Raw genomic sequence first — 27,625 nt, 5'->3', positions numbered from 1 at the left:
TGCAAGCAGCCTGGATGAAATTCTGCTCTCTGTTCTAGATGTGCAATGCCATTTAAGTGATAAGAATAAGGAGTGAACTGTAAATCTCTGTTTGACGAATGTGTAATTGGAAATAGAGACTGTGGTTACAAAATACACCTCCCTTAATCCACTTTTAAAAACACAATTCATAACGTGTTGCTGTGTTAATCTCAATTCCAGGTCAAAACAATTCATGCCCCTGTCTCTGGACAACAGTAAGTGGTTAAAAAAGGCAGACAGTGTAGATGTCGGATCTACTAAGAATCAACCCCAGACACAGCTACTGGGAGAAAAAAATTAAACTTTTATACAAGTAAAAGGAGAAAAAGTTCAAATAATCAAATTATAAGTATATAACATGGCTTTCACTTTAGTAACATTTCTGTATTTCCTTTTCCTCTAGGTTTAAGCAAGCAGCTACTCCACTCTTTGTACCATTAATCACGCTGTGAATGTCCTGATTAAACGTTTTGGAGGTGTATGTCCTGAAGAAAGGGAAAGCCAATTGAAATTCATGGATCTGTAGCTGCTAGGGTCTAATCCTCTTCTATCTGAATAACAATTTAGATAAGAAAGAGGAGGGCAAACCCCATAAAAGAACAGCAAAAGTACAAACACAGTGATGGGCTTAGTGCCCTCTCTTACGTGTAATCCAAGGAAAACAAGTCCATGGCAGTGTCAGCTACAGCAAGATGTTGCACACCTACACCATCCTCAGGCTGAGGCAGCACCAGCCAGGGCTGCCTTAGCTGGAGACCTGAAACAACAGAGCAAAATTAGCCTTGTCTGCTACACCAGGTTCTTATTAACAAGAGGCAGAAAGACATAAAAGACAAGAAATAAAGTAAGGAAGGAAAAAAAGACAGGGAAGGAGAGGGGTCATAGTAGGAATGCAAATTTCACGTATCACAGAGTGTTCCAAATTAGATGAAGACAGTAGAACTGGCATTATCAGATCCCCTTTTATGGTCTGTTTTGGACTGGTCATGCCTTGCAATCAGGGCAGTGAAATCCTTTAGTGTCCAAGTGGATCCTGTCGTCTCTGACGGTTACGGAGCAGTAACCCTGACTGTAAATCTCACGCCTTTCAATTAAGCTGGTTTTTTGGCATCAGTGTCAAATCAAATTTCCTCCTGCTTAACTTGCCCAAAGAAAGTCATGACTGGAACAGCACATACCCTTCATATTTTGTCTGGTATTCCAACTCAGCTTCTCAGTTATTAATTTTAATCCACTGATTTCTGATCTTGGGTTTCTGTTGATTACCAGACATAGTCTCCACATCATTGAATCCTATAGATAGGAGTCCTCATTCATTTTATCTCAAGTTTTTAATTACTTTTAAAAAAAATCTAATATAAGAGGTTGAATAAAACTTTTGTATTGTACAGTGGATAATACTGCACAAGAAAAAAATATCACAATTTAAAATAAGGACACAGTGTCCTCCATGGGTTTTAGGCAGGGAATCTATCTTAAAGAATCTGACACTTTTACAATTGAGTAAAAGTTTTTACAACTGAGTAAAAGTTTTTTTATGAAAAAGGGATTTTACAAATCCACTTTTACTATTGCCACCCCTAACATCAATTATTTCATGTTCTGGGGATTATCTCTGTGATTTCTAGAAATCTTTACAACATTTTTCAGCTGCACCTTTCCTACTGCAACAAATCAAACTACTGGTATACTCCTTTTGAGAAGCAAATAGATGGAACATTGAGGTACAAGAGATTTTGGCTCTGTGTGGATGACTGGAAGACTGCTTTCATTACTATGGTTATAACTAACTTTTTGGAAAGGTCTGACTCCTCTCCTATTGATGCTAGGGACAGAACAAACTCTGATTTCATTGGAAACAGCATCAGGCCCCATAAATCACTAGTACATTTCATCAAAAAAATTAATGAGACTGAAAAATTCTCTAGTAACACTTGGGAAATCCTCACAGCAGCACTTCCCTGTTAAATGATAAAGCCTGTTTTGGGCTGGGTGACAAAAATAGGACTCAAGGAACATTTTAACACTATTATTTGTACTTTCTATAGAAAAAAGCTGCCATTTCTTTCATCCTTCTGATATGTCTCTATTTCTAAATTAGAATCTGAATTAAAATTACACAACACCTGGCATGCTGAGGATGAGAGATGCACTACACGAACAGAAAATATCCAACTCATATTATCTTACACAAAGTTTGTAAATCACTATTGAAATAGCTTTACCAGAAACACCCAGAAATTTGCTATTAACATTTTTCTTACCAAAAGAAAAGGTAATTCATTAAGGTCTATAATCTAAAAGAGAAAGAGGACTTGCCACTGCTGTTCAAATCTGAAAATGGCACATCTCATTTCTCGTTTATTGGTTTGGCACATGCCATGAATAGAATAGTACTAATTTCATCCTAATATCTCGAATTTTCCATTTATGATAAATCCGTAGGTTTACAAATACAGTCTGATAATCCTATTGTGGAATGACAGCCAACCAGCCATGACAAAGTTCCATTTTAAACTCCTTCCTGCTTGTGAAGGTAGTTTGAACTTTGACAGACATGATCTAGAGAGAATTAGTGCTCACATAATTTACTCTGGGATGCTATGCCTTATTCTTCTGCCAGCCAGCAAAGACAAAAGGACATGAAGCTGGAGATAATGATACTCCAAAATGCTATTTTTTAGCGCTCAGCAGTCAAAAGTCTGAATTCACTGTCTTCTAAAAATGCAGACAGAGGAGCAACAGTATTTTCATAGGCTTTGTGCTGTTATTTGCAAACTAGTGAATCTGAAATTCTCTGGTGTTGCTCCATTAAAATGCCAGCTCTGAAAGACCTGGCACATCACTGTGTGTGCTTCAACTTTTCGTGGTTCCCGGAAGTTTTGGCCTTGTACCACCTGCTGTTACAATGGTCAGTTTGTTTGCCACAGTAAAGGCTCATAACTTTTGTGGTTTCTCAATGCTATATTTTCTACATACACCTTAGCTTATGTCTTGCTCAGATTATTCAGTGATTTTGCAATTCCAGCATCTTATATAAATCTCTCTCTATTTTTTGTATTTTTCTCAATCGACTTGGATAATCACTTTGCATTGCCTAATTTTGCAATATCATGCACATACAGCAGCTCACAAACAGCACACGAGCAGCAAGACTCCATGAGCATTTGGTAATAACTGCAAGTCAGTAGAAGTCCCGTAGGTTTACAATTACTTTATCAGACACATCAGACTTTATTTTCACCCTTCAGACTTTGTATCCTACCCATCTCCTGTAATGTCAAGGCACAGCAGCGTGTGGTACAATACCAACATGCAGTTCCTGTCAGCACTGCATGGCTCACATCTACTGTTACAGATACTATAAAGAATACATTAGATCTTTATTCCCAATATAAAGTTATGTTAGACATCACCCAACCCATAAAATGCCTCAGCTGTACCCAAAAGAAGGGCTGACTTCACTATATAGCCTTTCCATCTCATCAAAGAAACCATGCCATGAACAATGCTCATATGCTATTCTGACAATGGCATTTTGCTGGTTTTGGCTGGGGTAGAGTTAATTGTTTTCCATAGTACCTGCTGTGGGGCTGTGGCTTGGGTTTGTGCTGAACAGTGTTGATAATTCAGGAATGTTTTCATTATGGCTGAGCAGAGCTTACACAGAGACAAGGCCTTTTCTGCCTCTCACCCCACCCCAGCAGCGAGGAGCTGGGGGGGCACAAAGAGTTGAGAGGGGACACAGCTGGGACAGCTGATCCCAACTGACCCAGGGGATATCCCAGCACATAAAGCTGGGGGAAGGAGAAGGGAGGGGGGACATTCAGAGGTGTTTGCCTTCCCACGTCACTGATGCACATGATGGAGCCCTGCTGTCCTGAGGATGGCTGAACACCTGCCTGCCCAGGGGAAGTGGGGAATGAATTCCTTGTTTTGATTTGTATATGTGCACGGCTTTGCTTCACTTATTAAACCACTTTTATCTGAGCCCAAGAGTTCCCTCCCTTTCACTCTTCTGATTGTCTCCCCCATCCCACCGGGGGGCCATAAGCGTTTGTGTGGGGCTTTGTTGCCAGCTGGGGTTAAACCATCACAGTATTTAACAAAAAGAGACAGAAGTAAAAGAAAAGTACCTCCAATGCATCAGGAAATTTTTCATGGAAGAACTGCCTTTACCTCTGACTTTTCATACTATTATGACTCATAAAGTAACTTTCTGAAGGACTACACTCCACAGGAGAACCTCTTCTCTAGCACAGGTGCTCAGCTGATAACATTTTGAGAGAACTGGTAGAAGGTCAAGAAGCCAGTTATAACACTGTTAGATATGAAAAGGGCTGTATATAAATTCCCCAACATAAATGCATAACATTTTAGTAATCTTTTAAAATTGCAATTGTGACAGGCATTTTAAATAAAATATCAACAATCAAGCAGCATTTTTGGTAAGATGAACTGTTTAAAATACCAGACAACTTTCTGTTGCTGGTGTATAGGATGAGTAGAAAAGAAAATCTAGTCTCTACGTTTACCAAGTGACGTGGTAAGTTTTAGTCGGTCAAAGTTTTAAGCAATGAAATTCTATACAGTAACAGGGTTTTTCTGCGTACTGGTTAAAATATGTTGAAATCATTCCACCTACGTTTATTTCTCGGTTTTATTTATGGCTTAGTTTCAATTGCCTCTTTCAATTACTTTTCCCCCAACAGCTTATTTCTGTGCATTCAATAACAAGTTTAGGAGTTCTGTCTTTTTGAGGATCTGTAGTTACAGGTCATCCTGAAGGATTTCTGCACTATTTCACTGTGCTTACTAAACTTAAAAATGAACACTTCAAAGAAGTCAGGAATATTTTACTATTAAATCATACGTGTTTACTGAGTTTGCCTTTGGAATTGCAAAACCTTTACGTTGTTACCAGCTGATGGGTTCCCCAGTGACTGCAATCTTCGAGTTTTGATCAAAACTTAAAGAAAGAGCAATAACTAGTAATTTTAGAAAGTGTAAAGCAGCTGACAAGAGCGATACAATGCCACTACAGCCCCTCTTGGATGAAGCAGCAAAACCCACATAAGCATCTCTGGGGGCCGTTCCGCAAGCAAGGAGCAAGCGCTCGGTGCCGTAGGTGCTGTGGGAGCAGCAGTTCCCTGGCCAATGAGCTGGAATGCTCTGCAGGCACATGGTTTACGCCGCTCAAAATAACTTGGGACCTGCAAACTGACAAACGCGATCGCCCCGGTGGTGACAGGTTGTCCGGCTCCTCACAGCCATCCTCACAATAACCAAGGTTAACTTCCTTCGCTCCATGGACTCCGAACTGCTTCTGTTCCTGAGGACCTGAAGAATTCCCTCACTTCCGTAGCTTTAACCTCACACTTCTGGATAATTGTCGCCGCTACTGACTGCCAGGGTTGGGCAGCAACACCTGGAGGAATTGAAAAAGGTAATCCTTCAACTTTAGATTGGGATACATTTTGATTTTGCAGCAGCATAGAAGAGTTTGATGAGCATGTATATTTGAATGCTAATTATAGCTGGTAAGGCATACACAGGGGACAAATAATTTTTTAAGTGACTGGTTTAAATTATGCTGGGGCATGTGCATTGCAGTGAAAGAGAAACAGTGTTCCGCAGCATTATAAAGGACTTGAATAGCGCTGGTGGGGTTCTCAAAATCCCTCGGAGCCAGTCTGACTGCTCCAAAGAGTCAACAAGATTCTAATGACCTGAAAAGTTCCTTGTGGGACCATGTTCTTCGTCCTGCTTATCTTGCCTCCACGTTCTGAAATATTTGTGTTCTGGTGTTCAGCCTTAAACAAAATTGCCATAATCTGGAATTCCTTCTTAAGCAAAATCAAACCTAATTTAACGAGGTCCCCATAGTTAAATGCTTTCTATTTATTTATTTATTTATTCTGTCATGTAAAATGACCCCTGTGCTATATTTAGTGCAGGGAGATCTGCTCTCTGGATTAATGTACACAACAGCTGCAGAAACAGTCCTGCTAGAAGGGCATAGCTCTCACCCTTGAGCTCTCACTATCTCCCTTGCTCTCTTTCTCTCTCTCAGAAAAGTATTTGACTGTCAGTAGCAAATGTTTGGCCCAATATATTGCAACATTAAGCAGTAATAAGAAGCCCATATTTAGTTTTATCAAATAATATGCCAACGATTGACAAGAGAACAGAGTAGCTCTTGAGAGTATGTCAATAGGACATTATACAAATTATGCTAAAGACACTGACTACTTTATCAGTAGCTCTGTTTTGGTCATGAAGTTTACATTTGTGAAGATGCTCTAGAATTTAAGAGTGAAAACAAAATCAGCAAATGTTAATGGTACGAATTCATAAACTTCAACTCTGCTCTTCTCCCTCTCCTACACTTCCTGAAGGTTCCTAAGGTCAGGTTATTTCTTTTCGTTTGTCTTTTTTTTGTGTTGTTTTTTTTTCAAAAACAGCTAACAAATTTAAACAGCAATAGCAAGCGTGTTAGTTCCTGTAGCTGAGCAGAATGATATTTACATATTGAAAATTATTTCTGGTCAATTCAGGAGTTAGTTAGGTCTTGCATTTGCCAGAGTACCAAACACAAAGGGGAACTGTGTGCTCTGTGCTGATTTTTTTACTCCTGTGCATTCTTTAGAGATTTTACAGCAGGTCTTGCTGTGGTACTGAAAGAATGTTTCTCACCAACTGCTGCTGAGAATTAGCAGTCCAGGTATATTTGCTCATAAATACAACATTAAGATAGTTTGTTAAAAATTTACACAATACCATAACTGCAATTGGGCAATGCAATGTCAACTGTAACTTAAATCACTGGGGGGGGGGGGAAGAGAAAAAAAATCAGTTTACTCTTCTGTTTAAAATTTCACTGGTTTAGTGCTTGTTTTCATAAACAGGAATAGTCTAAGGGATGGGAAAATTAATTCCGCCTAATATAAATATCATTTAAACATTGTCGTTTAAAAATATGATTCAAATGTGAAAGCTTTTATGTTACAATGTTCTGAGGTAAAGCCAATGAAAAGGCAGAAAAAGGACAGAACAGTGGACAAAAAGAAAGAAATACTATGAGGAAAGGCTTGTTGCCTGTTAGTTATATTTTTTCATTGAGGACTTCTGTATGTACATTCAGCATCAAATTGTGGATCTCTGCTGCATCTTTTTTGGCCTTTCATATAAACTTTTTCCCATGTGGGCAATCCCTGAAGGAAACTGGACTATACACATTACTTGAACCCACAAAAACTTGTCCTACATTACAAGCACTTAAAGTACACTCAGAACTTGTCTTGACATCAGAGGTCTGGCTGCACAGGTCGTTGGGAGAGGAGGATGGAGAAGCATCCCAGGCAGGCCTCAAAGACAGCCATCACCTGTCTTCGTGTCTGACCTTCTAATTTAAAAGTCAGCTTCAATTTATTTGTTTCAATTTGATGTTATATGGAGTTCCTTTAGGAGATTGTTTACCTTGCAGTTCAAGCAGATTCACTGAGGAGGCAAACAGAGCTTGAGACATGGCATAAAGGGTCTCAGTTCTCATTTTGAGAAGTATTTGGAGACAATATTAATTATGAAAAAATTAAGACTTTTTGTGATCAGAGTAAAAAAAAAAATTTCATTATGTGAGAGTATGAAGGAAATGTTGAAAAAGTTAGTGAGTGTTGAACGTGCTTTTTCCCTGAAGCAGAGTTCAGTATTTTCTACTGCTTAGGGTGTCCAATACTGTAACAGTGAGGCCACGGGCCAGGGCAAGACTCCAAGTGCACACAGGGCTCTTGCAATGTCTGTTGCAGAGTAACTTGGAGAAAGGATTTATCCCATCCCATTTCAGAGGGATTTTGTTTCCATCAGAAGTTGTTACACTCCTGAGCCTGGAGACTCTCTATTTTCCATATTTAATCACATTACTTGGAAATGGGAGTTTAGTTATCTGACTCATTACAAGGAACGGAATTCAAAACCACTAATGTGTCTAAAACAGAAAAGTACACCCCCTTCTTGTACACAGCTTTCCAAACACAATTTTAAAAATATCTTACACTCACACCCCCAAACACACACAGAACTGCTAATCTTAGTCCTCTGCTCCAGCCTAACCTTTCCTATGTCTGGAGTCTCAACGTCTGTCTCGCAGCAGCTACAGTTTGTCAACAGGCAGTAAGGAAAATGGTGACAATGGCAACTGCTACATGAGAATTCCTGCAAGCACAGGAGAATGTGATTGTGATCATCAAACATCTGCAAGGCAAACCACTTGAGTCATCTCTTAGCTTGTTTTTCACAGCCTGTAATCATACAGTTGAAACACTCCATAACAGTCTGTAGGTAAATGCAATTTCTGTGCAATTAAATTAATGGTGAAGTGGATATAGCCTCTGATATCTGCTAAACTTCCCAATTTCCAACTGAGCTGCTGGGCACACAGTGTCTTGCTGTGTAAAGGTAATAAAGGTGCCTCAATGCAGAGCAAGAAGCAGCAGTTTGAGAGCTGTTCTGATGCTGGGTTTCATACAAAAGCACTCTCAGTAAAAGTAATGATAGTTTGAAAAGCTAAGACAGGAACAACATGTATTGACCAGAATTTCTAACTACAGCTGAAAGCCAAAGATGTTCAAATACTTTTTGCATTAAATCTGCTATTTACATATAACCTGTTTATTATGACACAGAAGGGGAGTTTGAAAAACATCTTCAGGGCATCAAGCATTTGAAGCTGTCTCTCACCAAACAAAACAGAGATAGATCAGACATATCTGGGATTCTCTTCAGCTTTGCTGAGATTTCACTAGTGCTGTTTTCTTAGAAAAAGCTCAGGTTCTTTCAGTGATGACTTAGCAATGAGTCTAACAAGCCTCAAACAAGAGGAAATGAAAGTGTTTGGTGTTATGCTGTGCAAGATCCTTGTGGTGCAATTTTCCCCCCTTCCATGTAAGGATTTTCGGGTCAAATCACTGCCAAAACAAAGAGTGGGAACTAATTCTAACTTTGTGAATCTTTAATCCTAAGGATCACTTGGCTAATAAGAGAACATTGCCATAAATATGGGCTCTTGGAAACTCAGTTGGCTAATGGAAACTGAATTAGTAGATGGAAGAAGTTCAGGGAGTTAGTTTTGTTCATGGCATCCTTCGGTGCCTCTTAAGGGGTGCCCAAGGTGACTCCTTGTGTCCCATGAAAGCAAAAAATGTTGCCCTCAGTGCACTGGTTTGGTGCTGTAGGTTATGAGCCAGTCAAGAGCAGAGAACTGCAGGCTGCTGGAATCAGTCATCACATTTTCCACCCTAAATAACACTAGTTTAGAAATATTATTTGTAATTAGCACTGCAATTCGTCCCCTTGATACGGATTCATCACAACATTTTTCCAGTCAGCAAAATAACTGGTGCTTTCATTGACACCACGTGTGTTTTTACTAGAGTTTGTCCTTCTTACTGCTTGCTCAACAGAGTTTTCTGCAGTTATCTGCACTTTTCTGCTCAACAGAGGCATCTGAAGTTCCTGCATACATTTTGCCAGCTCCATGACCTGGTGTGCTGTGCTGCTGCCCAGTGCCAGTGTCCTGTGCCACTGCACACAGGGATGGTTTCTCTGCTGCTACAAAGACAGTTCTGTTCCAAAGCCCCAGTCAGGAGAAGTTAAAGGCAAGGCTCAAGACATGTCGAGGCCAATTCTACATCTCAGTCTAAACAAAGAGAAAGACTGAATTCAAGATCTTAAGTTTGAAGCTTAGATTCCAATTTTGGCTATAGAAGGGCTAAATTATTACTAATTATCATTAGTCAGATCTGTAATAGGATAGTTGTTCCTCTGGTCATGCCTTTTCACTCACAAAAAAGATGGTTTAATAGATATTTGAGAAAACATATTGAATTCAGCCTTACTGCCATCTAGCCCAGAGACCCTCTCAGCTCTATGCTTGGTCTCCTTTGAGTAAAAGCTGTTGTTCCCTGACTGTGAAATGTAAATGGCTCAGCTTACCCAGTGCTTCTCTCATCATCACCCCTCTGTAGTCCTTGGATAGTGCAGATCCTTGTAGGAAAAGAAAAAAAAAAAAGGGAAAAAAAAGAAACCAGACATCTCTCAAGGCATGAGCAAGGCGGAATTAATGGGATTCCCTGGTAGCCTAACAGCAACATTTGCTGAAACTTAACACTTTCCATTTAATTAAAAATACCATATAATTCAAAATATTTTAAAAATTCAGTAGCCATGCACTGCTACATTTGACTAGAACTCAACTTCTTCCTTACTAAAAATAGAATTAAAAAGTTATCTTCTACTCAAGCTGAAAATAGGGAAGAGTTAAATATAAAATTCTGACTGAAATGTTTAGGGTGAGCTCTAAAGAAAAGTGACTTTCAAAGTAGTAAGAATTTGGCATCCGATTCATTCTCATGGATATCTTGCTTCCCAACACAAGAAGGAGAATTCTGCTCCCTTCTACCTCTTCTGCTTCAATGGGCAGAAGGAAGGAAGCTGTTCCAGGTCCTTTGCTGGGGAACTGTTTTTCTCCTTTTGCTATCAGACAGTGGCTCCTTCACTGCACCTTTTTTTTTTCCAAAATAGAATTATAAAACTATTTTGCCAATCTAAACACATCTTTGAGAGTATCTCTTTATATTGCAGTAATACTCCTTAAGCAAATTGGCAGAAATTATTTCTTTCGTGTTTCAATGCTTTGTTCAAAAGACAAATAGAAGATATGCAAGACCCAGAACAAAGTCTCAAATAACCACACTGAACAAACACTTGCTTTATAAGGGTTACCTGCAGAAAAGCTGCACTGTGATAAACGACCTCTGTTCAAATATACATAGCACTTAAATGAGAAAATCAAGCAATATCTGTACAACAGGGGAAAATAAAACCCTGAATAGTCTCAGTTGGATAATTTTCATATATTCTTTCACCAAAATCATTCTTTAAGTTCATTTGACTTCAGCAGGTTTTGATCACACATCCTTCCCTACCTGCCTTTCCTCCTTAGTGTGTCCAGTGTTCTCTAAAGACCTGTATCACCTTTTTTCAGTGTCTGATGGCCTTTACAAACACTGAGGTGAACCGAGGATGTGCCACTCCAAAAGAGTGGCCAAGAAATGTAGCAAGTTAAACTTTGCCACCATGTGAAATATGCACTTCTCCAGCCCTATAAAATACAGCCTTCCACTGTGGCATCTAAAGCTGCAAAGAGCTGGATGGTATAATCCAGGTTAGAGGGGTTAGCAGGGAGCTGCATCCCACAGGAGAGAATTCTGGGAGGCTGCACATCCTGTAACATCCCGCTAAAGCACACACTGCTCTCTTCTTGCAGGCTCAGCCAGCAAAAAGAAGGGGCAGAGGAAAGAGCTGCTTCTCCCCTGGTTCTGTTTCTCCCCTTCCGATTTTCAGCAGGGAGGAGGCCCCTGTTACAGGGAGGCTCCAGGGCTGCACTTCATTCGTGGCACAGGTCTCACTTCCAGTCTGTAAGCGCCCTATGTTAGAATGTATTTCAGCCCTTTGGAGTTGAAACTATAGCTTTAGCTGTGACCTTTACAGCACATAGTATGTGATCAGCACATAAACAAGCTAATCTAACCCCTTAACCATATTCCGCTTCAGTAAGATGGCACAGCTGCCTAAGAAGTTAAAGCTGAGCAAGCAAAAGTAGTATCCACGGAGCAGGAACTTTAAGCCTCTTTGTATTCTTAAGAGGTTAAATTACAAACTCTGTCCAGTCACGGAACAGCTTACAACATTATCTCATGTGGGCTTCCCAAATCAGTGTTCTCTATGTGCCACAGCTTCACTGAAACGCTGTGCCAGATAATTTAATGCCAAGTGTCCAATTAGGATCGCAGACTCTGGTTCACTTGCAGGGACTACACTGGGTGCTTAGAAGCATATAATTTATATGGCATTTTATTTATTATTTTTTTACAGGCAAGAACTTAGCAATATTTTGGTTGGGTGCCTTTGTAGTCTTACTGATTTTCCCTGTTTCATATTACAAAAAAAAAGCAAAATTAATAAATCTAAAATGCCAGATATTTACGTAAGAAAAATAATTTCTATATAAGAAATCGAAGAAGAATATAAAGAGTTTAAATTGGAGCTTTCTTTTTTGTAAATAAGGAACAAGGGCTGTCACTCACGTTCCAGGACAAAATATTGCAGCAGTACGAGACATTATCGATTCATTTTTTTTTACCAGCTTTTTTCCAGGGACAACTGTCCTGCTAGAAAAGCCAAAAGCCTTTTACAGCAGAGATACTTTTTTTAATTTTCTTTCTCTGGCAACTTCAGCAGTTACATAAGGCTATGAATGGAAACGGCCAATGCCAGGGCATGGATGTTCCCTTCTCTTGATGCCACGACACAAACAGAACCCTCTGCAGTGCGACAAACCAGATACCTTAGAGCAGGAATATTTGAAACCATCACAGCAAGACTCGCCAGGCCATAAATGAAGCAAGAGAGAGATAATAAACACTGCATATTCTGAGAGACTGATCCAGTAAATAGTCATGCACTTGCTTTGGTATCTGTGAGATAACAGCTCTCTGAAAGGTGGTAAAGGGCAGTCATTTGTCTTCACACTTAGGCCACCTTAAGATGAGAGTGTTAACAGGATGCCTGAATCCCTCTGCTTTCATAATGGCTCTTGTGGAAATGAAAGGGATAATATTATGCAGACCTACTTGCTTCAGTATGGAAAGGGATTCTTTAGCTTTGCTTATCAAGCATGCAGGTTAAGTATAGGCTTTCTAATACAGTCTTCTCATGTGGTATATTTTTCAGAATCAGGATGACCTAAGATAATGATTTTGAAAACCCTGCAGTACGAATGATGTTTGTATCAAATCATGACATAGTTCTTTACTTTAAATAGCTTATTAGAAATAATCATGAATTTAAGAAGGTATAGAACATTTAGCACCATTACCGCCTCCTATAATGCAATATCTTTAGGAGTTTTAAATGAAAAATTGTCATTATTGAATATTTTTGGTTTTTTTCCTTCCTCCTCATGTCTCTCAAATGTTTTTGAGGGTTCGTTTACTTACTACTGCAGTGCCTTTCAAGCTAAATTTACTTCATTTAAAAGTACTGTTATTCTCTCACAGCTTTCAGTCCCTGAAATATCCAACACTTCACCTGCCTGATGAGGTTGTTTCTTAGCTAAATTAGCTCCCTTGGTCAGACCATGGTGCTCATAATGCCAAGGTCACAGGTTCCGTCCCTGTACAGGCCATTCATGCAGGAGTTGGAGACTTGATGATCCTTGTGGGTCCCTTCCAACTCAAAATATTCTGTGACTATCTGAGATTTGACATTGAAACTCAGTTAACAGCTCTGTAGTTGAAGTTTTGCCTGGAACAGAGTAGAAAATACCACACTTGCAGTTCCTTCAGCTATGTAAGGCTACCTACAGCAGAAAGTGATAAAAGATGAACTTCACTGGGTAAAGGCAATAGCATCTGGCAGTATGTACAGAAGCAGGCCTTTATAACAAGGCCATACTTACAATTACTTCAAGTATTACAAGTATTCAGTGCTCAGACACAGTTTGAAAATATTGTGTTCTGCTTTTCAAAAGCCTGTAATTGTGTGTTCAATCAAAAAATTTGCTATTGATAAGGTGTGGTCCTATCTGTCCTTTTTGTTGGCAGCATGCAAGACGACAGTTTAGAAACCTCAACTTCTATATCTCAGCTTCTGAGAGAGAGTTATTTAGCTGAAACTAAGCATCAAGGGAAGAGTGAAAGAAGCAGATCAGAGCCAGTTTCTCATAATTTCCACTATGGCAACGCTTCTGGTGATTCAGATGAGGTAGCTGCTCAAGATGACCTTCCAGATCTCTCTGCCTTTTTAAGCCAAGAAGAGCTTGATGAAAGTGTAAACCTAGCAAGACAAGCTATTGATCAGAATCCACTGGAAACTAAACAGGATGAGCTTCAGGCACAGTCACAGCATCCCCCAGATCAGCTGAACAACCCGGGAAAACACAAACAAATGGCCCAGTCTACAGCTTTGAAAACATCAGACAACGGCCTGCACTCCAACTTTTGTCAGGACCATATCAGAAATACAAAGGGCTCCAAAGGGAGCTCTCAAGATCTGAAGAAACATCACCTCCCCTCTGAATCAGAATCCAAAAAGGAATTCCTAAACAAGGCAGCAGATTTCATTGAGGAGCTCTCCTCACTTTTCAAAGCTCACAACTCTGAAAGAATAAGACCCCGAACATGCAAAAACTACAGGAGCAAGATTGATTCCAAGAATAAATCTGCTCAAAAAGGTAGCTCTAGCCTGTCTCTCACATCAGAAAACAGAGAAAGGCTTTCCATTCCAGCATCTCAAGACTTGGAAAACACAGCAGAAAAAACATTTGAACAAACAGATGATCAACAGGCAGCAAACTTGGAATCTGTTAATCAATTAACAAGTGCAGAGCTAAAAACAGAGTCAGAATCTGCATCTGTATATTCTGATGAGCCTATCGGACAACCACCACGCTTTACTCAGAAACTGAAGAGCAGGGAAGTTCCTGAAGGAACCAAAGTGCAATTGGACTGCATTGTGGTAGGAATCCCAGCACCTGAAGTCAGGTAAACATATTCTGCACTTGTCATTTTGTATGTCTGTAATGGTAGGTGTATGCCTTCCTCTGTCCAGATATTTTGATGCATGAATTTCAGTAATCTGCAGCAGAAATCTCCTGGTCTTGGTTACTAAAAACTGATTAAGAAAAAAAAATTTCTCTCTACAAAAGGTTGTATATATTTTCAGACAACATATTTTGGGACATGTTACTTTCTTTGAATTTTAGAGTAATGCTTTTAAATACTGTGCTTCCTTAATTAAAAGAAAGTGTGGAGTCCATAGTGAGAAATGTTAGTTATCTTTATAGAAATCAAGCCTGACTGTGTAAACCAACTAAAAACACCAATGGCTGTGACACCTCGTGCTGATGCCTGAAGCTATCTGAGATGAGAGAACATAGGATCCCAGAAACCAAAAACATCCACACATGAACGGAGAGGAAAGAAGGTCATTTCAGTTATTACACCAGTTATAACCAAAAGCAGCTCAGTTCTAATCCTGATTCTGACAAAGATTCTGCTGAGACCTTAGAAAAAACATTTCTGTTTGATCAAGTATAAGACCCCCCTGTTAATTGTCACTTATTCATGATGGGTGACTGTTATTTCTGATATTTCTTTTTTCACCAATATCTATAAGGATTTTGAAAGTCAAATAAGTAACACTTGAAAACATCACCGGAGATGAAAGGAAATGTGACAAAGGTACACACATCAATTACATCAATGAAATGAGAAACAGATTACTCTAACTTTTAAATTTATCTTGAAAATTCTTAGATCTCATCAGCATTTCTATATCTAAATTTGTTCACAGAGAGCTCATTAGTCAAATTTACCTCTCTCTTACAGTGGTGGAATCATATTTCCTTTGCTGGGACTGTACCAATCCAAAAGAAAGGAAAACTCTGTCCACCTTTTAGAGATGTACTATACATATTTGCATCCTAATATCTGAAGTATCACACATAGATATCCTTAGTCAAGGTGGCTGCCTATTCTTTTATAGGCATTTTAGAAATCTGTGTTGCTTCTCTAAATATTGAAAAGAACTGTTTGCACCTTCAACATCTAATGATTTGGACCATTCACAGATGGTCTGTATTTTCTAACTGCACTTCTACTGCAGCCAACACTTTTTATCATCTTTCTTACTGAACTAATAGGCACAATCATCAAATGAAAACTGTCTCAATATCCAAATACGGATGCTCCAAAGATTTTTGTGGTAAAGAATCTTTGTCTTCCTCTCCCTTGGATTTCTGGCACACCAGCTGCTAATTTTTCAGAAGGAAAAAGCATTTACAATGCACCATTAATTACATAGGAAGAAGGATCTACAAGTGAATCCACTTGTTATGGACATCTTATCATGGAGGTGTGAAGTTGTCCAGTCCATGGGATCCCTGGACTGTGACTTTCAGACTGTTTTGCCCCACTAGTGCCTTCAGTAGGTTCTCAGTCCCTAACAAGACCTTGACCTGTGGTGCTAGACAGGGTCTTTCATGCATGATAGGAATGTGAACTTCCAAAGGACTAAATGATTTTTTTATAGAAGAGGAATCCGCTCTAGAGCTGGGGGAAATACGTTGTTTGGGAAAAATATAATTTCTACTGCGCTTCATGTCTAAATTCACTGCTTTAATTAACAGTTCTGAGGCATTCCCTTGGTGGAGCTTATGGCATTACAAATGCTGTATTATGCTCAGCCCTTAAACTCATAGAGGATTCCGACTAAAAGAGAAAACAATCCCAGAAATTTGGAGTTTTTTCTTAGAAAACAGACAGAAAATATCATCATCCCCTAGATATTAGCAACACCCTCTGAACTTGCATATAAAGACTTTGAGACTTGTTTCTCCAGGTATTTGCCTTGATAAAACTTTTTGACATTAAAAATGTCAGTAGGATCCCTGGATATGATAAATATTTTTTTCTTCTCTCATCGCACATAGTTTATAATGCAAAGGAAACGAGTGAAATAATCTTCTCTTATGTCTATAGACCTGTAGACAAACTCAAGCTGGCTTTCTTCATATTCAGAACAGAATTCAGAACAGAATAGAAACTGAATTGCTTGTTTACAGACTGTACTCTAGTGCACAATGTTAATTTTATTTATTTCTCCAGAAGGCCACAACCACAGCTCCTCATGATCGTGCTGTTGACACACATAAAACTAACAAGGTGTTCCTGCCATCTTTAGGTGTTTAGCAACTATGTGAATTAGAAGCTGACACTACAAAGTCACTGAAGCCTTGCAAGGGCAGATTGGAGAACCCAGGAACAATGGTTCAGCCAATGGATTATTTAGGGATGACCAGAATGCCTATACACCCAATTCAGGGACCACTTGATTGCACAGAAAAGGATGATGGGTATCTTTGTAAATTGGAGCTATTTTTGTCACAACAAAATTGAAGTTTTTCATCGAGATTTCTATTTCAACAATTGATTTTTTTCGTTTTTATAAATAAAAAAAGCTACTTATGTGAATGACAGTCAATACAGGAGCTTCAAAACACTTCTATAGAATAAGCATCCACCAGATGTAGCAAAGTAGGGGCGGGGAGAAAAAAGTCCCATAGGGAAAATCAGTGCCAAGAAGGAAAGCTCAAGAAAAAGATCAGGCTCAGCTTTCAGTTTCACAATTTAAACCAAGAAATAAAAGATAAATCACAAGGAGTAACTCCAAACTCTCTCTCCCCTTGTGTTTGTGTGCATGTATGTACGTGCTGTATTATGGAGAAGGCTCGGAATGTTCATTGCTTGAACAGTTTCCTGACCACAGTTGTTTGTTAACAAAACTTTTGTCCTGTTCATCCAAGATTCTTTCAACTCCACTAATGTGTAGGAGTAACACTAAGAAAGGGTGTAAAAAATATCACTTGCCTGAGTGATAAATGTTCACATGCTTCCAGTGATCTTGGCCTTTTTAGTCACTGTTGTAGCACAAGGAAACCAGAAAATATAATGTACTTTGGGGTATGTGTTCCATTAACCTTGGAGACCACAAGAATGCAGGATTTTTTCACTAAAAATAGTGCTCGTATTTGATCTGCTGTGTAAAGCTTCCAAAATAGTGAAGGAGGCATCTTGTTAGCCATAGTTGTGGAACTGTGACCAGAACCAGGCTCAGAACAGGCAACTGTCTTGCTTTGAGGATAACAGTTTTCCAAGGTTTGTGGTGAGTTAGTTTGGTATCTGTGGAGGAGGACAAGGAGAGACGAATTCTAATAAATAAGAAATAAAAATATCATCAGTCCCAGTACAGGGCTGACTGGCAAGGTAGTAACTGATGAAAAAAAGCTTAATCACCTTTGACTTAAAATAGGCTTCCTAGCCACAGAAAGGAATCCAAGGTGTATATATTAAACACAATTGCAATGTAAAAGTGGTACTGTGGGAACCCAGAGCATTGTGAAACAAGAACAAGATTCAACAAGCTCTGTCATTTAGTTACTCAGTCAACACTAGGAGCAGTCAGATGGTTCAACTGATGTAATGGGGATAATAAGAGAAAAATTAGAGATCTGAGATTCAGAAAAAAGCTGATCACAGGGATGGAAAGGACTGGAAATATGAAGGGCAGATACCATGTTTGAAAGCAAGACAATACAAAACCAAATTAATGTAAAAGATGGTGTAAATGACAGTCATGATGGATCAGGGCCAAAATATCATTGGCAATGACGAAGCATTATAATTCACAGGCACAGTAGGTAACTATGTAGCATGTATGAGGGCTCACTGAGGGACACAAGATGGAATGAAATTTGGAACTGATATGAAATATCAGATATATGGAAAGCTAAATCCTGCCTGGCTGAATACAGAAAGACCTGTTCAACTGCTTTTTAAGATAACTCAGCCTCAGTGTAACAAACCCACAAGTCTGAGGAAGCTTGTGAAACCTACCTGTCTAGAAGTTTTGGTGAAATGTTACCCATTTTTCAGTCTCATCGGCTGAATGCAGTGTCACAGAAGAGATGGGCAAAGATTGATACCATAGTTTGTGCACCTCTAGGTAGTTCAAACATTAGCTCACAACAAAAGAGCACTACTACAGTTATGGATGATTGCTTTACTCTGACTATACTGCGGGTCAGAAATAAGCATTAAAGAGAAATGTGTAGCATATTTCCAAAGTGCCAAAGGTTTGATGACCTCCCTCTCATGCTTCCCTCTCCAGCTCTGTTTCTGTGTCAGTAATGGTAGGTGTGACAGTCACTCCTCTCTGTGAGGAGAGCACTCCTTTTCCCCTCAAGTTCAGAGGTGCCTACATTTTTCCAAACAGTTTGGCACATCACTCCTAGGTTAATTTTACTTGTGAATCACATTGCATGGTTTGGCATACACAGCTATCCTGGAAGTGTCATGAGGATTTGATGTTCTAAAAACAGGCTGCATGTCATAAGGTTTCCATGAAAACATTCTTTAACGTAGCCACACAAAGCTTAAAAAGTGCATTTTAGTGCTCTTTTGTTTGAGGAGACCTGCAATTAATCACTGATTTTTAGAGGCTCTGAAGCCACACAAGATGAAGATATGTCTTCCTGGCTGCCAGATGAAAACCTTTATCTGGTTTAGCGCTCCAAGCCTAGAGCCAAACTCCTCTTACATGCAACTCCAGTCACGTCAGTGGATCAAGCCCTGGGATGAATGTGGCACAGTGGATGTGCTCCATGTGCAGCTCCCTGGCGTGAGGAAGCTATCGTTGCAATCTGTGGCAGGAATGAAATGTCAGTGACAGAGGCTGTTGCTACTTCAGTCATGCCACGCATCTCAATGTCAGAACTCCCCTTGGAACTGACATTTCGCTGCTACCACGTACAGCGTTTTCGTGGTAAGTATAGAACCAAATGTTAACAGGCAAGAAGTAGATATGGCCACACCGAAGATTTACATGAAGATTAACTTCACAAGAGACAATTGCTTTTCATTTATAAGCATTGCAAAGAGGTGACATGCATGTAACATGCTCTGCGCCTCAACGTAATCTCAAAGTATTTGAACATTATGCTGAAAATAGTGACTAAAGAACACACTGCTTAGGAGAACTAAACACAGGTTTGAAACAGAAGTTTATTCCTGAAGTTGTAAATCACTTACGTTGCAAGTTTAGGACTAGTGAAATGAAAAACTAACTGCAAAGCACAGAATTAACTCAATCCTGCTTCACTTTTGTTTGAGTCTACTACTCACGTACTACTACAGTAATTGGACAAATTAGCTTACATGGTGGTTTTAAATTTGCTTATAGGAAAATAGAATTGTGCCCCACAAAAGCATGAGATACAGACTTACCTCTACACAAACACGACAGGTTAACTGGAAAAGCAGTAGTAACACAAGGAGTTTTACCTTACTGGTGATTATTATCACAGCACTTTGTGCAATGTGTTTTGCTCTCTGTGTCACTTCAGTGAGAACCACATTTAAGTGGACACAAAAATATAATATCACTCTACTGCGTAAGTTATTTTAATGTTCTGGAAAGATGCTGCTGAAAATGGGATCAAATTCTAGAACCTGGGTATTCTCTTTAATACTTATTCATATCTGCTAAAGCTAACATGCTAAAACAAGGCTACAATATAAGGCAGATTATATCAGATTATATCAGAGGCATGAGGTAGGTGTATAAAAAGACATGAGTAAGTGCTGTGACTCACGTCCCAAAGTACACAGTTGCCTACATGAATTAGACACCTCAAAGGCAGCTTGTACATTCATATACCAAATCTGTGCTTGTAGTCATAAAACTGCATGAACCTTAGGTCTTCTCTCTTGATAATGTAACTATTTTCAATTACCCCCAATTGCAAATCTTCAAAACAAGTGTAGAATAAACCATATTGTAGATAGAATGTACCTGACATGTCTAATGTTTCTAATTATTAGTGGGGAAAATTACAGATTTGGGCAAGTCATTATGAGCAAAGTTTAAACTAGGTGTAGCTGTTCCTTCTGTTTGAAGAGGTTTATTTTAGAGCATCTGACAGGACTGTGACAGAATATGAACACTACAGCTCAATCAGAAAAAGCTAGAAAAAAATTATTTCTAAAGGAAAAGTATTTTGAATGGAAGCGTAAACCAGTTCTTTCAAAATAAAGATTATACAAATAAAAAGTAGTATTTTCAAACTAAATATTATTGAAGAACCATACAGTCTAATCTACTAGAAAAATAATGGTAATGGTACTGAGACAGTGAAATCCTTTAAAAAAGAGGTAGTTTGTAAAGAATCATTTTAAGACCAGTGATTTCACCTTTTAAAAATTATTTTTAGGTGCTGCTTCACACCTGCTGAAAAAAAGTCAAAGAGAATGGTAGATAAAAGCAAATATAAAAAGATAAAGAGAATGGTTACATACTCCAGAGAAATAAATGAATATACATACATGTATATATTTACTCTGTTCTTACATTCTCTCCTAAGTGTCTGCTTTTGGCCACTGCCAAGACCTCATGCTGGGTGAGGTGGATCTGTAGTCTGACACAGAGGACCCAGTAAGTTCTTCCCCATTTTTTGACATGTGCCAGCTCACCTGGCACCCTAGGGTATGTGCTGCTGTTATTACTCCCTTTTGTATGAGGACAGCTGTCTCTTAAATTTCCAAAGGTGCTGCATGTTGTACAGGTTTGGTTAATATCCAGAACTCTGTTCGCATCTGCACTGCGAAGAATCTCAAACGAGTTTCATTGAGCTGTGAGAAGCAGCATGAATGGCTGCTGAAAGTTACTCTGCAGTAAAGTGCTGTCCTGGGCAGAGTATCCACTGACAGAGCATCCCTCAGAGCATCTCATTTTGCCCACCAGAGTGGGAGAAAACCTAGCAAATGAACTATGTTGAACCTTAAATGGCCACCAGTTTTATCATCAGAAAGCCTTCGAACATTGTCATCCTAGTTGTCAAGTTTGCACTGATAAACAAAATTTCCTTAGTGGTGTGGCTCAAGCAAACATCTGTGGCAATTTAATATGCAGCTGTAGCCTCCTGACTGCCCAGTCCCTTCTTTTATGGTCATTAACAGTTACCAAAAGTGATGTATAGGAGAATCTGTACGGTTCAGTCATCCTCAATCCTTTATGTGGTGTCCTGGCACAAACCCATTTTCATTAGACCAGAAGTGGAGCAGCTGGGTCTGGGAATACATTTGAACCTGCCAGCCTTGCTCCAGAAGGAGAAAGCTCTAGCAAAGAAGTCAGCATCAGGGTTTTAACATTTTAAAGTCCTGCTGGCAGACCTGCAAGAGCTCATCCACTCCTTCTTTTAGAGCCCTAAGGCTCAAATGGAAGAGAAATCAGTAACTTTGGTTGAAGTTCTCAGCATCAAGTGTGTAGGATCCATTCTGCAGTGCAGGAGCTTCCCTCTGGAACAGGCAGACCTGTCTGTCTGCTTTCCAAGCTGCATTTCCAAGTCAGTTGACTGTCCAGGTATGGATTACACTGATGTGCAACTCCAAGTGGAGCAGGAAACACCCTGTCTGCTCTGAGAAAGCCATGTTGGGGGGCTGGGACTGATGGGGCACAAATGGGGCATTGTTTATTGCTCAGCTACATAATCAACATTGAAGTTTTAGATCTGTAGTCCTTAATACCTCATGGACCCTTTGAGGCTCCTTTTTCAATTCTGTATTATACTTTTATTGAATTCTGGTTTTCTGCTGGTATGGACTGTCTTAGAAATTACTTTTTTTTCCAATACATTAATTCAGGGCTTTCTTCATGCTCAATTTGTAGCATAAACTGTTGTTAAAAAGTTGTGCAATTGAATGGTTAAACAAATTTATTTATTCATGTTTTCCTAAAATATTTGAGATGGAAATGTATTGAAATACCTTATAGTACAAGGCAATAAATACTAATTATTACCATTTATTACTCCAAAACCTATCCTTATCCTTTCCACAACAATCTTATTTGCTGTAGTACCACTCAAATGTTGGCAGGCCCTTTTCCCAAGCTACCATGTAAGATGGATTAAACAATTATTATTTTTTTTATAAATCAACTGAATAAAAAATGTTAGTAGTATGACAGCACCCACTGTCACATGCAGAAGATGCTTTACTAAATCATATGTTATTAAGAAAGTCATAGTAAGAAAATACAAAGATTTTTATGTAGTTTTATATCTGTCTACATTTATAAGAAAAGTTACAGTGAAGATGAATGTGCTTTAGCTTGGCTTTTCGAATCTAGCTAGTTACGTACAAATACAGGTATTTCTGAGTATTATCCCAAACATTTAGCTCTGGATCTTGACAGATAGCACTACACTTTCTGTATAAAACCTAGATTGTCATATTAAATTGGAATCTGGTTCTGCAAACCCACCTGATTTTTCTCTTTCGGTTCTGCCTTGTCCGTACTGAAAAGCAAAAGCAATCAGGCCAACATATTCTTGGATGGGTGACTGTGTTTAAAAGAGGAACACAGCAATATGATACAGAAAAGAATTCAAGGTGCAGCTGTCTCGCTGGCTGTTCCTGCATGCAAGTGCCTCTGTATCGTAATAGATCAATTCCCTAACTTATGCCATCTTTTATAAAAAGCAGATTGGGTTAAATACATGACAAAACAAAGGGCAACACTATAGTAAATTTCAGTCACATTTTGAATTAACATGAACTTTGGAAATACAAGTTTCAGGTAAAATTATTTACTTACAGTGGGGTTTTTTTGCTGCACTTCAAGCCACAACACAGACCTGAATGTACCTTAAGAGAAATTCAGAGCTGGATTGACAGCGTTCCAAATTCAGAGCTCTTCTACTCTATACTGAATAATACAAAATTCATAAATATTTTATTCCTATGACTGTTGATTCAACACTTGCCTGCAGTACTCTGTCAGAATCTTCAGGCTAAACCTGCCAATTTTATCATCAGAAAGACTTCAAACATTGCCATCCTAGTTGACAAGTTGTTTGCATTGATAAACAAAATTTTTTGCCTTGCAGGTGGTACTGTGAAGGGAAGGAGCTTGAAAACTCACCAGACATTCAAATTATCCAGACAGGTGATCAGCACTCATTGATTATTGTTGAAGCTTTTGAGGAGGACACGGGACGTTACTCGTGCTTTGCTTCAAACATCTATGGAACAGACTCCACTTCTGCAGAGATTTACATAGAAGGTAACGTTAGAAGTGGTGCAGAAATTGATTGTTGAAATTGGTCATGCAGGATTAAGACATGTGTCTTGTTTGCTAACTGTGTGATAGCTTTGTCACAAAAAAATACGTAGCAGGGAGAAAACACTTTTCATCATTATTACCATCTTCATTATTTCCCTATAAAGCACCATTCAGACAAGAGACTGCCCTTTACGTGTTATTTTATTGTGTCGCTTCCCAGAGATTTTATATATCTCACTGTAAGATCAAGGTCTAGAAATATTCAGATTCCGATGCCACCTTGTATTTTTTATCTGTGGAACTCTACAGAAATATAAGAACTTAATATTTGTGTCTAATTCTTATTAATCCCTTTTCCCTACAGTCACTATTACAAGTTGAACATAGGACCCCTTCCTCTTAACCCTTTATTGGGCCCTGTAACCAAAATAAATATGCCATCAATTTGGTATTTTACTTGCCCAGTAGAGGTAAGTAAAACAGAGTATATATCTGCAGATTTAGATGTCTTCTTTCTCCTTATGCTTTCTACTACACCTACTGGGCCTAAGAGAAGTCTACTTATATTTCTTTTTAACACTTTGTTGGGTAAGATTTTAGATTGCATCCATCATTTGCAGGACTACAAATTTGAAATAAACACAGAGGATATTTTTTTCCATTCTCAAGCAGAAAAATAAACCATGAGCACCATCACTGACAGCAGTGGGACAATCACAAATTAAAGCAGTGCCCTACTTAATACAGGGTGGATTTTGTTCTACTGGTGCTCCTCTTTCACATTTCTAATCTGACAATGAAATGAAGAATCCTTTTTTAGGTTCTGCACTGCCCCTGACACTGCTGGGAGATGTCTGTGCTTGGCAGGGATTTCCTAGTTCTCCAGACAGAGGCCAAGGTCTGCTGTTACCTGGCTCAGTGGATGCTGGAGGGAAGTCATGGCTGATGGAGATGCTCACTGGCAGGAGCTGCAGAGAAAATGCAAATTCCAAGCACAGGGAAGGCTGAGTCAGAAGTGTAAAATGTCTGAGTAAGACAGCTGTTAGTAAACTGAGCTATTATCTTCTCCATATTGTGCTACAAGGCTCTAGTTTGAGAATAACAGTTATGATTCAAGGTCTGGTTTTTAACTTTTTTCCTTTTGAATGGTAGTATCAAGTGTCTGAGAAAAGAAAGCTCTTCCTTGATTCACAGCAACAACTACAGACTAAATCATAGAGACATTTTAAAGAGAACCTGAGGAAGACCCAGGTATACATTCACTCTTGGATGCTGTTTTCCTTATTTCAGTTGCACCTCATCCCAAATTTGCCCCATGTCAACAGTAGTTCTGCATCTTGCACAGTATCCAATTCTGGTTCATTTCCACTGGAATGTGATCTTTTGTTTTGGCACAGCTTTATAATATATATCCATAGAAAGGATATATATTATATATCCATAGAAAGGATATTTCCTCTAGAGGAAATCTGATTAATGGTTTGTATCATTCATAGATAAACTTCAAAACCCCCTCTGCTAAATGTTTGTTGGGTTTTTTTTAATTTTTTCATAGGAATCTCTTCTTCTGACTCTGAAGGTGAAATCATCACAAACGAAATGGATCAGTAAGTTTAAAATCAATGACATTTTGCATACTTTTTACCATTAAAAAACCTCATAAGTGCAGACCTTTCAGTTTGCAACCTCCAACACGTTAGGGCTCTATTTAGGATTTGTTTGGATTGTTTGAGCTGGGTTCTGTTTGCATGCCTGTTTGTCTGATTTACAAATAATACGGAACAAACACACATACGTTCACTTGTGTCTTCAATTTTAGATCAAGAATTGAAACTTTAATTTTAAATATAAACACAAGAGGAGAGATGGCACCTTAAAGACTGAACTACTAAAATTAATTTACTAATCCTGAAGCCATTTGACTAGACCCATCTTAAATGCTGATTTAAGCATCTGACTTGGACAAAGAGTGCAGTACAATTTCTCACATGAAAATACAGCATGTCATGAAGTTTTTGACAGAATATGGGTACAGAATAATTATTTAGATTTAAGATAAGGAAATTAATAGATATGCACTAGAGTAAACTGAAATGATGGTATAAAAGACTACTTAATTATAAAAACAAAATATGTCAGATGTCATCTAAAACCTGGGAAATAGTTTTATTTTTCCTAAATGAAATCCAACCCCTGATCATTTAGAACCTGATCCAATCTCCTAAAATCAACAGTCTTTTGGAATCAAAGTCCTTCTATTAACTGAAAAGAGAGTCAGAGTGGTTGAAAACTAAAAGAATCAGTATTTTGTTTTTAACTCCTTTGCATTCAATCCCAAAAGCAAATTGCTTTATACAGAGAAAATCTTAGATAGACATGCACCCTGTTGGTTTCATCCATCATCAGGGAGCATTATGCTCATTACAAATGTCAGTTTTTAAAATGCAAAGATAAGACATTTGCAGTTTGTTTGACTAAACACCTCAGGCTGACAGCAAATCCTGTTGTATGCGATTTTAAGTTCAAAGGCATAAAATATTCCCCACTGAATTGGTTTATGGACTTTGATAAATGTAAGGGTTTAATATAAAACTTAAGATCAAGAAGATCTGAAAGGTTTGGGGATGAATTGCTAAGTTTTCCACAGTTCTAGTTCAGACTTGTCTAACTGTCTCAGGCGTATTTTTTTTCATATTCACCTCATCAGGTGTCAATGTAGCACTGACCATGATCTTGACCACCTGATGCTTTCTCTAAATTACCTACCTCATTAAATTGTGAAGTAATTTTTTTTCTGAGACAAAAAAAAAAAAGTTGCTCTGCCATTGTGGTCCTCAAATGATCAGGTTTGGGTATAATGAAAGTGTCTTCACTTTTCCTCGGCTTCCAGCTGCCTGCACACGAATCTGAACACTGTAATTAAAGGGAATTAATATGAGAACAGGTGCTAAAAGAAGTTCAAAAGAGAAATCAGTGATCACAACAACAGTTGTATCTTCACTCTGAGTAAGGTTTCCTCTGTTTTAAAGGTCGGGCTTCCTGTGGGGACCTGGGCACCTCAAACTGGATAAAAAGACCATCTCTTCACTGTTTGCATTATTTCACTTAGCAATAAAATTAAATAGGGTCAACTCTTATAATCACACATAGAAACAGCGTAGAAGTGAATAGGTGCCTATCTGTACACTATCAGAATTGAGGATATGTTGGTCAGAAAGTATCTGTTGTTCAGCAATAAATTATTGAATCTGTACCAAGCAAACCATGGTATTTTCATTATCTTATAGGCCCAAACTTTCCCACAAGAGAAACCAGCACTGTCCTCTGTGAAACCAGCACTGCTTTCTCATGCTGCTCAGAGCTGGGTTAACTCAGGCCATTTATTGCATTTGGTGTGACTGAACAGGGGTACTAGAGTGGATAGATATGCAGGCTGGCTCCAACAAAATGCAGCTTTACCCAGGAGCATGTGGAATTCAATCCCAGAAGTGAGGCTGATATGTGAGGTTGATATGCAACTGAGACAGATATAACTAAGGAGACACACACACACAGAGCTCTGCCTTCCTGTCAGAGAACTTACTCTTGGTTAATATTTCACAGCAAACCAAGGACAGCAGACACCTCTGTGAATGCAGCATCTCCTGCTGTCAGAACTGCAACCAAGCATCAAGAAACCTCCAAGGCACCACCAGCTGTGTTCCAGCCCATGTCTGTACCTGTCCAGACTGTGCCAACATCAGTTAATCCGGTATGGGAGACAATACAGGGAATTTCAAGGACAAAAAGCAAACTCTTATAAATCACAGACTGACTCATTCACCTTCAATAGCAGCAGCCTATAACGTTTTTCTCTCCCTTGCTA

At 38.8% G+C, this 27,625-nt stretch overlaps 2 protein-coding genes across 2 annotated transcripts in view; one reads left to right on the top strand and one right to left on the bottom strand.

Moving 5' to 3' along the window:
• MYPN (myopalladin) overlaps positions 1-27,625 on the top strand; it is a 66,948-nt gene that overhangs the window by 6,058 nt on the left and 33,265 nt on the right. Inside the window, exons 2-6 of the mRNA XM_064662280.1 lie at positions 4,734-5,467; positions 13,683-14,621; positions 23,585-23,760; positions 25,316-25,367; positions 27,364-27,511. Of these exons, the coding sequence (XP_064518350.1) occupies positions 13,684-14,621; positions 23,585-23,760; positions 25,316-25,367; positions 27,364-27,511 (1,314 nt within the window). The 5' untranslated portion in view covers positions 4,734-5,467; position 13,683. The remainder of the gene's footprint in view (positions 1-4,733; positions 5,468-13,682; positions 14,622-23,584; positions 23,761-25,315; positions 25,368-27,363; positions 27,512-27,625) is intronic.
• The window catches only part of ATOH7 (atonal bHLH transcription factor 7), a 45,358-nt gene continuing 43,406 nt past the window's right edge, over positions 25,674-27,625 (bottom strand). Inside the window, exon 2 of the transcript XR_010432212.1 lies at positions 25,674-26,673. The gene's annotated coding sequence lies outside the window, so the exon portion shown is untranslated. The remainder of the gene's footprint in view (positions 26,674-27,625) is intronic.

The sequence above is a fragment of the Pseudopipra pipra genome, chromosome 8, assembly GCF_036250125.1.
Source record: "Pseudopipra pipra isolate bDixPip1 chromosome 8, bDixPip1.hap1, whole genome shotgun sequence".
Lineage (NCBI taxonomy): Eukaryota > Metazoa > Chordata > Aves > Passeriformes > Pipridae > Pseudopipra > Pseudopipra pipra.
This window is presented reverse-complemented; position numbering and strand designations above follow the sequence as displayed.